Source organism: Plutella xylostella, chromosome 9 (assembly GCF_932276165.1).
Source record: "Plutella xylostella chromosome 9, ilPluXylo3.1, whole genome shotgun sequence".
Classification (NCBI taxonomy): domain Eukaryota; kingdom Metazoa; phylum Arthropoda; class Insecta; order Lepidoptera; family Plutellidae; genus Plutella; species Plutella xylostella.
The window spans coordinates 6,639,934-6,653,756 of record NC_063989.1 but is presented as its reverse complement, the minus strand read 5'-3'; the positions used below and the strand labels follow the sequence as shown (position 1 = coordinate 6,653,756).

General features: G+C 37.8%; 3 protein-coding genes across 3 annotated transcripts in view; 2 read left to right on the top strand and 1 right to left on the bottom strand.

Moving 5' to 3' along the window:
- The window catches only part of LOC105391623, a 56,283-nt gene extending 48,630 nt beyond the window's left edge, over nucleotides 1–7,653 (bottom strand). The window contains exons 1-15 of the mRNA XM_048623268.1: nucleotides 7,461–7,653; nucleotides 7,215–7,302; nucleotides 6,852–7,062; nucleotides 6,475–6,609; nucleotides 5,942–6,217; nucleotides 5,580–5,718; nucleotides 5,260–5,397; nucleotides 4,786–4,900; nucleotides 4,369–4,488; nucleotides 3,872–4,044; nucleotides 3,000–3,190; nucleotides 2,569–2,702; nucleotides 2,130–2,227; nucleotides 356–614; nucleotides 17–177 (exon numbers count right to left, since the gene is read on the bottom strand). Of these exons, the coding sequence (XP_048479225.1) occupies nucleotides 17–177; nucleotides 356–614; nucleotides 2,130–2,227; nucleotides 2,569–2,702; nucleotides 3,000–3,190; nucleotides 3,872–4,044; nucleotides 4,369–4,488; nucleotides 4,786–4,900; nucleotides 5,260–5,397; nucleotides 5,580–5,718; nucleotides 5,942–6,217; nucleotides 6,475–6,609; nucleotides 6,852–7,062; nucleotides 7,215–7,302 (2,238 nt within the window). The 5' untranslated portion in view covers nucleotides 7,461–7,653. The remainder of the gene's footprint in view (nucleotides 1–16; nucleotides 178–355; nucleotides 615–2,129; nucleotides 2,228–2,568; nucleotides 2,703–2,999; nucleotides 3,191–3,871; nucleotides 4,045–4,368; nucleotides 4,489–4,785; nucleotides 4,901–5,259; nucleotides 5,398–5,579; nucleotides 5,719–5,941; nucleotides 6,218–6,474; nucleotides 6,610–6,851; nucleotides 7,063–7,214; nucleotides 7,303–7,460) is intronic.
- A 280-nt stretch (nucleotides 7,654–7,933) lies between these two features.
- Nucleotides 7,934–9,558, top strand: LOC105391612 (peroxiredoxin). Its single transcript, XM_011563115.3, has 4 exons — nucleotides 7,934–8,231; nucleotides 8,323–8,440; nucleotides 8,526–8,931; nucleotides 9,033–9,558. The coding sequence occupies exons 1-4, from the start codon at nucleotides 8,069–8,071 to the stop codon at nucleotides 9,087–9,089; spliced, it is 744 nt and encodes a 247-aa protein (XP_011561417.3). The 5' UTR covers nucleotides 7,934–8,068; the 3' UTR covers nucleotides 9,090–9,558.
- Nucleotides 9,559–10,538: 980 nt separating this feature from the next.
- Nucleotides 10,539–13,759, top strand: LOC105380319 (ubiquitin thioesterase OTU1). The gene is made up of 4 exons (XM_038110074.2): nucleotides 10,539–11,104; nucleotides 11,419–11,591; nucleotides 11,990–12,148; nucleotides 12,350–13,759. The coding sequence occupies exons 1-4, from the start codon at nucleotides 10,699–10,701 to the stop codon at nucleotides 12,557–12,559; spliced, it is 948 nt and encodes a 315-aa protein (XP_037966002.1). The 5' UTR covers nucleotides 10,539–10,698; the 3' UTR covers nucleotides 12,560–13,759.
- The last annotated feature ends 64 nt before the right edge of the window (nucleotides 13,760–13,823 follow it).

Sequence of the window (13,823 nt, the reverse complement as noted above, 5' to 3'; positions counted from 1 at the left end):
ATGAATAAAAACTAACCTTAATATTAACGCAGTAAGGGTGGTAACTCTGGCCGCACTGCGAGCAGGCTATGAGGCACCCTTCAGAGTCGGTGCCCACGGCGCCACACATCACGCACAGGTCTTGAGTCAGCACGAACTTGTCTTTACTCGAACATAACACCAGCTTGTTTTCTACACCTAAAAAAAATATGTATACATTTGTAGCATAATTATGTAAGTTTGTATTGCATGATTGTACTGTAACATTTGTTTTTTATATGAGCTTTTGTACATTTGTGAAAAGTGAAAGGATGTTATTGATTGAAATTGCACAAATTGAATATTGATTATTTTTATAAAGACACAATAAACAAACCTGGGTCATCCTCAGCAGTCTTATTATCCGGAGCCTGAGGTCTCTGCAAGCCCAATCCCGGGACTCCGAAAACCCCCCGCATCTTAGGCTTACTCCCCCTCTTCCGTCCAAAGTCTAGACAGCTAGATCTCTGTCGCTTCTGGAAGCCCAGCTTTCCGGCAGGAGGAAAGCCGCCTTTTAGTTTGTAACTACCCATTTTCTTTTTGGCCACTTTTGATGACACTGTGTAGGGTTTTCCTTTACCTAGGCCGATGTCGGGCTGAAATAGAAGAAATATGTTTAGAAAAATACGTAATATGATAGGACGTACGTCATAATGGGGTACACTACAGAATTTCGAATTACTTTTTTACGAATATGAAAATAACGATTTTCATAATTACGAATTTCATAGTTCCGAATAATTTACAATCCCGAATTTTAAGTTTCCGAATAGCGAAAATCACGAATAGTATAATAAACGAAATTTCATACCACAGATCAATTAAAATGACGAAAGTCATAATTCCGAATATTATAATTTCGATGTTTCAAAAGTACGATTATTTATTATATCGAATTGTTAAAATTACGAATTCCGAATTTTTTATATTCCGAAAATACAAATTCCCGAATGTTTTTAGTGAACAAAAAATAGTCATATATTAGGAATAGTACGAGTATGTTTATTAACAGCATAATCCGTATATAAACAATATTTTTTAAGCTGTATTATATGAAACGCTCCGCTCCGCTTCGCTGCGCTCCGCTTTGTTTTTCGATATCTATGTGCACCTAACACGCTCCTCCTCGCTTTGCTCGTCGTCGCACCTATCTTTAGGTTTGGGTCCTAAGCTTTTTAAGGTTAACCACCGTAAAAATCCGAGCAATTGTGTTCTATTATATTTATATTATATTGGCTTTGTTCTGTAACTTAACAACAAATACTACAAATATTTTACTGTATAACAAAAATTTTACTCTATATTTGAAACGCTCCGCTCCGCTTCGCTCCGCTTCGCTGCGCTCCGCATTGTTTTTCGATATCTATGTGCACCTAACACGCTCCTCCTCGCTTTGCTCGTCGTCGCACCTATCTTTTGGTTTTGGTTCTGAAGTTTTAAAGACGTTTATGTATTTTTGTCAAATGTAATCAATTTAGTAAAATTAATAATGTAATTATCTTAATTTAAATTAATAATGTAATAAAAATAGAGTAAGTACTGATATTAATTGGTTAAATTAATAAATAATGTATACTTAGTTATAGAAATGTAATCAATTTAGTAAAGTTAATAATTAATAATGCATCATAATGAATTTAAGATAATTGATAAAATTTTGATATAGAATGTTAAATTGTAAAATGTAAAACTATATAAAATTTATACTTAAGTCACTTTAGTTTGGAAATAAATGGCATATTATATAATGATTTTTTGTCAAAATCACGAATTATCATATTTCCGATCGGGATTTTAATTTTTCGTGATTTTAATAAATAGGTATTTTATTTTTCGTATATTAAAGTATTCGTATTTTTTAACGTTCGTATATTTAACAATCGTAATAACAATATTCGTGATTATAATATTCGAAATTATAATTATCGTAATTTTTATAATTCGATATTTAAAAAAATCGGTATTGCAATATTTCGTAAATTACATATTCGGTGTTATCAAATTCGGAAAAAAGTTTTTCGGAATATTTGGGTGTTCCCGTCATAATGTAATACAAGATTGGATTGATTTGTGTTGCTGATTTGTGCATTAATTATACGAAAGATGTATACCTTAGGTTCAATGGCGAGTGGGTCCTGTTCCTGTGAATTCTCGTCGCCAAACGACGAATCTTGCGACGTGGTCGCTAAACTGTCAGGCTCTTCAAACGCTGTGAAAATATTGTAATTTAACAGAAAATTTATAATTAGATTCATAACATAATATTGACGGCTGCTGTTACTGATCTATCAAACACTATGTTTTGATTATTTATTTGCGTTATCCCCAAATATGGAGTTTCTATTAAAAACTACAGCGCGACATGGAGCAATAAATCAGCGTAAAATTGTTATTATTTTAACAAATGGTATTGAAATTGTTTTACTGCCTTGCTATTGGTCCGAACAATGACCCATCTCACTCTGTCAATATTGGAAAAGTGGAACAGAGATACTCAGTACAGGTTTGTTAAAAAATATACTATACTAGACTACTACTACTACTACTTACAGCCCTTAGAGCCGCCGCTGAGCGCCGCCTGCGTCTTGCAGATGGGACAGTTGTACTCATACGAGGGATTCTGCTCCTTCTTCAGTCGGTATTGTTGAGGGTCCGCGTCGATGTCACACATGCCGTGCACGTATCTGACGAAATTATGTACTGATTAGTTGTTTAAAATTATGTATTGGTAATAGAAAAAACTATAAAAAGTTCAGTAGAGGATCCCCTGTTAGGTAATAGTGGACCAACGGAAAGGGGGTGACGTCAAGATCAAGATTTGAACAACTTTAGTTCGTAGTGTTTAGACGACTGACGATTGACTTTTGGAAATTAGCATTTTTTTACGGGCAGCATTAGCAGGTATTTACACCTGACGATAGAGCTTTTTTCCGGACGTGCACAGACACACACAGAGTGTGCGACAGTATATAGCGACATACCTCTTGCAGCGGTGGCAGCGGATCATGTCGCGCATGGCGGCGGCGCGGTAGGCGCGGCGGCACAGCGGGCAGCAGCTGCCCTTGTTGCGCTGCTGGTAGCAGCTGTCGCAGACGGTGTAGTGCGCGTGCCAGCGGGAGGACGGGCCGGCGCCGGGCGAGCGCGCGCCGCAGTCCGAGCAGATGCGGCAACACTGCGGGGGGAATGAAGGATTTTAGGATTGGGTAAAACATAAATTTTAAAAGTAAAGCTTATGGTGCGTTTTTTAAACATAGCCAGTTATATTGTAATGGCCACTGCGTTAGGTATTTCCGCTTTATGATTGGATGCGGAGACCCCGCGTTCAATGCTTAGTCTTCCGGCCCCTATAGTCAACCACCTCCCCTAAAGATGATCCTCCATACTCCAGTAACTGGAGTCCAGTTGCGGTATTCGTATTCCCTCCTTGAACCAGTTTTCTATTGGCCTAACTAGTTAACTTAGTTAAATAAATACTCTTAGCATCTCTCCTCACCTTGCACTTCCAGCCGTACTTGGGCACGGTGGCCATGGCGGGGCGCAGACACGACGCGTGGTACAGCTTGTCGCAGTGTCTAGGCGACACACCAGGCTACTAGTCCGCTCACACACTCACCTTGCACTTCCAGCCGTACTTGGGCACGGTGGCCATGGCGGGGCGCAGACACGACGCGTGGTACAGCTTGTCGCAGTGTCTAGGCGACACACCAGGCTACTAGTCCGCTCACACACTCACCTTGCACTTCCAGCCGTACTTGGGCACGGTGGCCATGGCGGGGCGCAGACACGACGCGTGGTACAGCTTGTCGCAGTGTCTAGGCGACACACCAGGCTACTAGTCCGCTCACACACTCACCTTGCACTTCCAGCCGTACTTGGGCACGGTGGCCATGGCGGGGCGCAGACACGACGCGTGGTACAGCTTGTCGCAGTGCTCGCAGGTCACGGGGCGCGCGTCCGCCGGCGCCGCGTCGAGGCGGCACACCTGGCACACTCGGCAGGCTCGGCATGACCAGCCGGAGCGGACGCCTGGGGGGTTAAAGGGTGGATTAGTGTGCTTTATAGTTGTGTAGGTTCAAATCATCCATAGACTGTATAACTGTATGTATGTAACTTAATAACTGTTGGGGTTAAGGTCTTCGAGTGGAGAATACTCCAGTGGTTTGGTCGAATATAAAGTGTTGCAGCCCTCCTTTAGTAGAGGATGATTTTTGACTGCCGGTGATATTTATTGAAATTTTTTGAATCAAGTTTTAAACCTCATTTATTTGCTCTTAGTAGTTAAACTTCATAAAATCTTCCTTTCTTCGCTAGCTTGTTCTCTTTTCAATCACCCTGTATCTGTATACATACCGGGCAGCTGCGCGAGGCCCACGCACGTGCCGTGGTAGTGCGCGCCGCACGCCACGCACGTCATTAGGTTGGCGATGTCGCCCACCACGCGGCACATGCGGCAGTCTATGTCCGCTGCGCCTGCGCAACAATTGTGATTTGTCAAGATAGGAGATAAAACCACAAAGCATTAATTAAAATAACAAAAGAACATAGATTTCATTACACAAAAAAACTTGAAAAAAATACTAAATATGGCCTACAATGGAGTGTTCATTGTATGTACGGGTGTAGTGTTAGTACGTGCGTCTTGTGGATAAAAGTATAAAGACTAACGCACACAAAATTATAACCTTTGTATGTATAGGAACCATAGGAACAAATAGTGTCACCTTAAAAACTAACTAACTTTAAATATAAATTTAAAATGCTACTTACATATAAGCGGCACTTGGTACAGATGGTCTTTACAGAAAGAAGACTTGGTCTGGAAGTCCATAAAACCCCCGGACGCGAGAACACAAGGCAGATGGAAGTATTTGCTGCAACTCATCTGAAACAATATTAATAAAAAGAGGTGTTATAAAGTACATAGTGGCTATGGAGTTCCATGTCCAAGCAGAAGTCTAAAAAATCCCATGGGCTTTTGTGATGCAAATAAAACTGAGTGTTAGTATTGCAAATAAAACTAAATTATTTCGTATTTTGGCTTCTACCAACGAGCTTCACTCCTCCTTAGGTTTTGTCCCACAGAAAATCTGGATAATAATTGTCTTTATGTAAATTGCATCTTCAACAATCTCATACAATACAATACAGTATTACGAACTTCAAGTCTTTCAGGACAAACATACACACTTAGTTATGACATAGAACATTAAGTATACATTACTTATGAAACAACATACACACCTTACAAGGTATACTAGCACCATGACGTAGACAGAAGGCACATTTTTTCTGTAAAGCGTTTGTAACCACCCCCTTGACCCGAGCTTCTTCCAACTGTTCTCTCTCTTCCTCCGAGTTGGAGATTGCCGCTACTTGGTCCTAGAAGAGAAGATTACTGTATAGCATCAGGTAGAACAAATGGCTTTATTTCAAAATCTAGTTTATGTTTTATTTTATTTTACTTAAATTATAGAATTTAATTTATTGAACAGAAAAAATATTATCACCAGGTACACTTCTAAATATCCTATAAAAAATCTGAAGAAAATAGTAAAGCTTACTTGAAAGGGCGGACTGAACTCCAAACAGAACCGATGCACATAGAAGGTCCTGTTGGAGACTACTGCAATCATCTCCACAATGTCCACGTGACCGATGATGGACAACTCATCCGTGTGCTCCATATTGTACAGTGGTGTCCTGATCAATCAGAATGTAGAGGTCAGACACATCACACACATAACCTAAACCACAAGGGATTTATACATATACATAGAATTATTGCAATAAAGTTTGACCGCTAAGGAGCTTGGTTCTACATTAGATTTGAAATCATGGTTTAATCTTAGCTACACAATGATTTTGATGGTATGTAGAATGTCTGCAGTTTGAAGACAAAAAAAGGTTTTCTACAACCACTTACTTGCACTTATTGAATCCTTTTTGCCTCCTGCTCAAAGGCATAGCCAGAGGGTTCTGATTAGGGTCCACAAGTTCAGGTGGCGGTGACACTAGTCCTGGTAACAGGGGTGTGCTTGGAGCACTGGTGGGAGTGGCATTGGTTGGTGTGGTGCCACCAGAGGCTGACGGCGTGGAGCTGCCGTCGAGCTCCCCGATGTTGCACCCAAACTGCCGCATCTCTCCTTGCCCCAGTTGGCTTCTCTCCCCCAGATTGCACAGAGCACACAGCTTTCCTGGCCTGAACAAAGAGTATAGTTATATTTCTGGTTTTAGTCTGCACAACATGCAATAAATATTTTTAAGAACAATAAGAATCTAGTGTTGGTATTATAGGCATTAACTCTTACTATTATAGGTATGTATTCATCTGAGTCTTTATTATGAGGGCAATATTACTGGTGAGTTAATTATTTAAATAGAGCTTCCACAACTTGGTTTAGCTCTACTAACTACAACAATAATGTGATGTGTTTTTTAATATTGTAGTATCTTTACCATTTTTCTGGAAAGTATGGTGGCTCTTCAGGAGCCGGCATGGATAGGTCATCTTCATCCATTATGTCCTCAAGAGCATCATCCCTACTGATTCTATGTTTTTTGGCCCCTCTCACTGACCCTGGGTTTCTATACCTGTTATAAAATAAATGTTATTATATGTAATTGATTAACCTGGAAGGGAGTAGCTTCAGTCACAGTTTATAGGTGTAACTCTATAGTGGATTACTTTTACTTTAGTTATTTGAGATTACTAACCTAAATTGTTAGAAATGTATTTTGTTAACTCATGCATAGACAAACAAATAGAAATACCCAATTACGACTATATTACTGACAAACTGATACGTATAACATAATAACTACACAGTACACACCTTCTGACAATCTTGCCTTCCTTCGCCAATTTGACACCTTCTTTCCTTGGTCGACCGGGCCCTCTACGCGCCGATGTAAAGAAAGGCCGAGTGTAGGGCTGGTGGTGGAAGAACGAGGGCTGTCCGAGCGCGGCGTGCGGCGACGCCGGCTCCTCCCCGCGCGGCGACGACGCGCACGACGTCGGCGTCGACGTGGGACCTGGGTAGAACTCTACTTCACCTTAGACCGACACAGCCAACCAGTTAGGTATACATACTCCAAACAATAACAAGCAACCGTGACAAGCCTTAAATACACTATGTATGAGTTGTATGACGCGGATAATGGTATGCAAGCCAGTTTTCCCAGATATTAGCCCTTACCTGAAGACGGCGGGGCTTCTCCTTCGTCCTCAGAGCCGTCGTCCCCCAGCATGTCCACATCGAGGACGCCCTCCTCGGCGATGTCCATCTAGAATCACGCACACGATCACAATTACACTACAACAGAAGCCCCGGACCCCCACGTCCCATGGTTATGACGAATTTATTAACAACTCGAGTCCCAAAGTTATCACCGCCATAATGAACGACAAGTGGATGCTCATGTAAACTTCCAACCAAACTTACCGCGAAGCGGGCGATGGACACAACTTAACGTGGTGTTAAGAGTAGTACATTGATATTAGTAAATTATCCATTTTCTTACTAAATTACATTAGAAACACTTGATGTTACATACAATACATCAAATAAAAATAATTTAGCTTGCGATTGCGAACGAAGCGCAGCAATCGCAAAGTAGTGATGGGACACATTAAAATTAGAACACAATGCATTGCAATGTAGCAGAATCGATTCTTTACTTCGATATTTTTTACGTAATCTATTTTTTGTTTTGTGTGAACAAAAATTTCTCTAACACTTAACTATGTTTTTAGTATTGATCAATGCAGGATTTGAATAAGATAAATAACTGAATCATTACCTCCAACAAGAGAAGTTTATTTAATGTTGCATGTAACGAAGCGCAAAACTGCCGCCAGCCGCTTGATAAATACAACGTGGAGATTTTATGTATGTGTGCGTGTGATCAAAACATTTTTACTGCGAATCTGGCACTGTAGTGGTAGTGCGGTGGACGTGTCAAAAGTCACAAGCACAAGAGTGTTTGTTTTGTTATTGTTATTATTAAGTTTATTATTTCTTATCGTACAGGCTTGTTAACTATAACAACCATGAAAAAATATCTTGTATCATTAGTTCTGTTTTTGTGCTTAAGTATACCATGTAAATCTTCTTTATTTGAATCAGATTCATGTTATTCGTTTGGAAGCGGTAATGTTTTTCCCGGTGGTGCCCGGAAAGGAGATCATAAGTTGCAATTTACGAAAGCAGTCAGTACGTACACATATTAATAATAGTAATCTCTTTATTTACTTATTGTATTGATCTTAATTATAGTCTAATTGAAATTGTAATTCACTTCCAGTATCAAAGCCGGCACCGGAGTGGGAGGCAACGGCAGTGGTTAACGGAGAAATAAAACAATTATCTCTAAAAGAATATAAAGGAAAATATGTCGTTTTCTTTTTCTATCCCTTGGACTTGTGAGTACAATATATAAAACTATCATACTGCAAAAAACAAAATCTACTGGCCACAGAATAATATATTATATATTTTCATTTTCAGTACCTTTGTGTGTCCGACTGAAATTTTGGCGTTTTCGGAAAGAGTTGAAGAGTTCAGAAAAATCAATACAGAAGTTGTTGCCTGCAGTGTAGACTCCCACTTTACTCATCTTGCGTGGATCAACACTCCTCGAAAAGAGGGAGGTTTGGGAAAAATAAATATTCCTCTCTTGAGTGATCTTACCCATTCTATTGCTAAAGACTATGGGGTTTATCTTGAAGATCTAGGTCATACGTTGCGAGGCCTTTTTATCATTGATGATCGTGGGATACTGAGACAAATTACTATGAACGATTTGCCGGTTGGCCGGTCGGTAGACGAAACACTAAGATTAATTCAAGCATTCCAATATACTGATAAGCATGGAGAAGTATGTCCCGCTGGATGGAAACCTGGACAAGATACAGTAAGTAACTAGTGTAAATCGATTTTAAAAAAAGCTATTACTTTAAAATATTTACACAAATTAATCGAACACCTAAACTGAATTTATTATTATTTTTCCAGATTATACCGAATCCCGATGAAAAAAAGAAGTATTTCGAGAAAGTTTCCAATAATTAATTTATGATATATAGATTTATGAAATGATTAAAAGTAGGTATGATAAAAACCACATGTCACAAGTAAGTAGTCAAACTAATCAGATAATAAATAAGTAGATTAGTAACTAAATATGATAAAAAATAGATTGGATTAAAATGGTATGCAGCATATTTTATCTAATTGACGGGGAGACAAAACTAAAGTTTCTAATAGGGTTAACTTTAGCATAACCAAATACACTACAACCATTTTAAATGATTTTAATAGTTCCTTGTATGAGGATCATGTAGGTGAGAGAGCCTAGTGCCAATAAGAACGTCACCCCCATCCAAAATACCTATATATTTTTTGCATATCTATTTCTTGAAATACCTTCTAAGTATAAAAAACTTCATCACAAATAAGAAAATATAATAGCCGTGAAAAGACTGATTTTGTATAAAATGCGTATACCTACTTAATTTAATAAACATTTATGTACAAAATAGAAATGTTTTTTTTTATTTCATCTCCCATAAATAGTCATTCAAAACAAATCGACTCAGTCATATTCGTTCCTTCTGTCCCTCCAGCCCATCCTTCAGCCTTCTATGATGACCCATCTTCTATACCCTTCCCTGCCAATCTTCGTTCTCTTTTTACCTCCCGCTTCATTCCCTTTTTTCATACACTTTCCTTTTATTACGAAAACGATTCCCATGAACAGATATGATGACGGACCCAACGGTTGACGGTATCTCTGATCGCAACGGCTGATTTATAAATTGTTTTGTTATCAGCGACCTAATTTACTATAAAAACGATACCCACGTCAATTATAAGACCTATCCCTATTATTGGGGGTTGTAGGTACCTATTTAATAATCGTTAAGTGTATGCTCACTCTTTTATTTACATAGGAGTACTTATAGGAATACTTCTGTAAACTTTCGGATTCAGTATAACTTATATTTTACCCAATGAGCAAATAATCATTAATTTTACCTATGAAGTCCTTCCGAAATATGTGACTAAAAAGTGTAAAAGTTAAAACTCTTATTAAAAATAATAGTTCTGATTACTAATCAACTTCGATCCAAAATAATCGAGTACATTTGATATTGTAGAACAATACATATTGCTACATCACTACTTTATTTTTAAAAGCATAATGGCAAGGCCATGTTGGGTAGGATCAAAGTCTGACTTTTAACATTACAATATTTTTCGGTAAAATGCTTCTTTTGGGTTTTGCATTCGAGTTGACTATTGAAAAGTATTATCCTATATCCCACAATGTACGCGGCACTACCCACACGATACTATATTTGTGGTTGCGAATATAACCAACGATACGGCTTTATATTATAAAGCAGAGCCCTCAGAATAATTACGGCACTCGATACCTTGCTCTATGAACCCAAGCCTTGAAGCCAGTTTTTTCGTGATTGTCAAAAAACTGTCATTTCATTTTTATCATCAACATCAATCATTTTCTGTCCGACTGACATGACAACAAACTTGATGCGTGCATTTTGTGAATTTCGTGATTGAATTGAAAAGTTTAATTCACATTATTTCAATCGTAATTCATTCGTGATTTTGGTTAAGATTACAATAATTATTATAGTGACTTTGTAAATTCAAAATGACATCATTAGCATTTAAAGTGAAGAGCAAAAATGGGCAACAAATCCTCAAAGATTTGACCTCTGAAAGTACTGTGGGTGAATTGAAGGTGTTTTTGTCTAGTTTAACAGGAGTTAATGTTGAAAGAATTTGTGTACTGTGCGGCTATCCACCTAAACCGCTGGATATAAGCAATGACAGCAATACTATAACAGCAATAGGGCTTAAAACTGGTGAAACTTTAATAGTAGAAGAAAAGACAGTTTTGAATACTGAAACTACTCAAAAGCCTGACCCACCGAAGGAAAAATCTAAGCCTGAGGACAATGGAGTAGCTCCTCATCAAAACATTGAACCTATGAGGCCAGGAATTCTGATGAAGAAAGTTGTTCCATCAGATAATTCATGTCTATTTACAAGTATAGGTTGGTTCTTGCTCCTTTTTAAACTGTTTTAAATTGTAGATGTATATGTTTTGAACTACAGATAATAAATTTGTAAATCTAATATCTATAATATACATGTCTTCTCATTAGATTTAATACAAAAATCTACTTTATTATAAAATGATTTTTTTAATCAGTACCATTAGTTGGCATTTATTGCATAGTCATTGCTTTCTGAGTTTCATTCAGATAAATGCTTGGTTTATGTTAGAATGTTGAAATTATTTAAATTGGTTTCAATTGTTAGATTTTAGTACTTATTTATTAACATGTTATATAATTTTATTTTTCAGGTTTTGTTTTGAACGGAAAAGTAGACACAACAGTCCACTCATTGATGAGGCAAATTATAGCGATGGAGGTGGCCGGTGATCATGACACTTACAGCGAGGCCATGCTGGGGAAGCCCAACGCTGAATACTGCAGTTGGATACAGCAGCCCAGCTCGTGGGGTGGAGCTATAGAGGTGCTTTATGAGTTATAAAAATACTATAGGGAATATAGAGTTTGTCCTTTGTGATAGTTTCACAAATTCTTAAGTTTGGGGCCTGTTTCACAATGTCTGGGTAATGGTTACCTGTGGGATAAAATACATGCTATCACTGTCTAAAACATAATTGCAGAGAGTGACAGCATGTCTTTTGCTTTTATCCCACAGCTAGCCAATATGCAGACATTATGAAACAGGCCATTAGAATCAGAGCTTGCACATAACATGGAAACTAATCAACTAAGGATATTTTTTTAGTAGAAATAACATTGTAGGCAAATCTTGTCTTTGCCATGTTTATTTTTTGGAAAAATAAACATGGCATGGCAAATGTATGTAGTATGATAATAAAATAAATCCTATTTTCATTCCAGGTGGCAATACTTTCTCATTTTTATGGTGTTGAGATGGATGTTGTGGACACTCTGAATGCAATAATCAACAGATTTGGAGAAGATAAGAACTACGGGCAGAGAGTGTTCCTCTTGTTTGACGGAGTTCACTATGATCCTTTGTACTTGGAGCAATCTGATGTAAGTTTTCTACTAATACAATAATTTTAAAACCCGGCTTTAGCTTGTCTATAATAGTACTATCTTTAGTCTATGTTTTATAATACAGGGAATTGACTTCTATATCATAAGATTTTATAAGTTCATAAATGTATGTTTCCATAATATGGCTGATCATCACAAACTACAAAAGTAATCTAAAATGTCATTTTAATATTTTAGGGAGGAATACAAACCATTTTCCCAGCTGAAGACATGGACGTGTACCGGGAAGCGGAGCAGCTGGCCCAAGAAGCCAAGTCGTCTCGGCAGTTCACTGACCTCAATAAGTTTAAGCTCAAATGCATGGTGTGTGATAAACTCCTCACAGGCCAGGTGGAGGCTCAGAGACATGCTAAAGAGACCAAGCACGCGAGCTTTGGAGAAGTCTAGCACCTACTGTGCTACAGCATTGACAAGGGATTGCCTGAGATTCAGACAGACATAATTTTATGATTTGAGTTAACTTACAGAGATTGAGTAATTTTCGGAATCTCAATCCGTATCTGGCTTCAATTGTTGAATTTGGTCGGATTGGATAGCTTATGAATTTCCGGCATAGGTAGATAGAATCAAAAAAATATTTCGACTAGTACTGTTCATAACAGTTGTGTTTAACTTTAACTCAATCTTAATTAACAAAAGAAATCGCCTTTACCGTTTCCGTCAGTCTGTTAAACTGATCCCTGTCAACTGTTGGGTAGGTTGGGTTAGGTCAATTTATAAAATAATATAAAACACTAACTGTATAGTATGTTTGATTTGAAGCAGTTGTATGTTTCCAGACATTGTTTTAATTAATTTTAGTCCATACTCACACAATGTCAGAAACCACAAATTTTATGTGTATTTCGTCGGGTGTAAATTTTATCCATATTTTGCTTAGCTATACCAAAGTAAGACATTTATAGCTAAATATAAAGTACCACATACTTTGTGGAAATGCAGTTGTCCAGATACCGTACAGATGAGAATGATACACCGCAGTTTGTCCTAATTGTTTAGTGAAATATAAGCTCATTTAACTCTTTTTTGTTTTTCCTCAGATTTGTATAAACTAAGATTTCTAAAACAAAAATTAATATTTCTAAATTGTATATGGCATGGAAAGTTTTACGTAAAATTAAACTATAATTTAGGCCGGCCACAGACGAACGTTCAGAACGTCATTATTGTATTGATCCTACTAGAGTCATGCTTCATATAAAATTGTCGTTTTCCCTTTTTGCCCACCGTACACTTCTTGAGATCACCTGGGTGAAGATTCGAAAGTTTTTTTAACTACTTACCGTACACATTTGTCCACCTATATATTCCGCGGATTTTTTAAAGTACTTACTGCCGATGCCGTACACCTGGATATAGGACGCCATTCCTCGATGACGTTAATTTGAAGAGTTCGTCAGTGGCCGCCCTTATAATAAGGAGTAGGATCTAAGTATGATTTCCTTAATTTCGTTGAGGGAAATTAGCCAACCGTGATTTGAGCAATATTGTACATAGTTTTGTACTCGTAATATTAATTATGATAGTACTTTACCAGCATCATGAAGGACTTGTAACACAGCTTGAATAAATGTTTTACCTTCAAAATTACATGTTTTACATTTGCCATAAATATTTATATAAAGTACCTACTACTATCTATTGCGGGTAT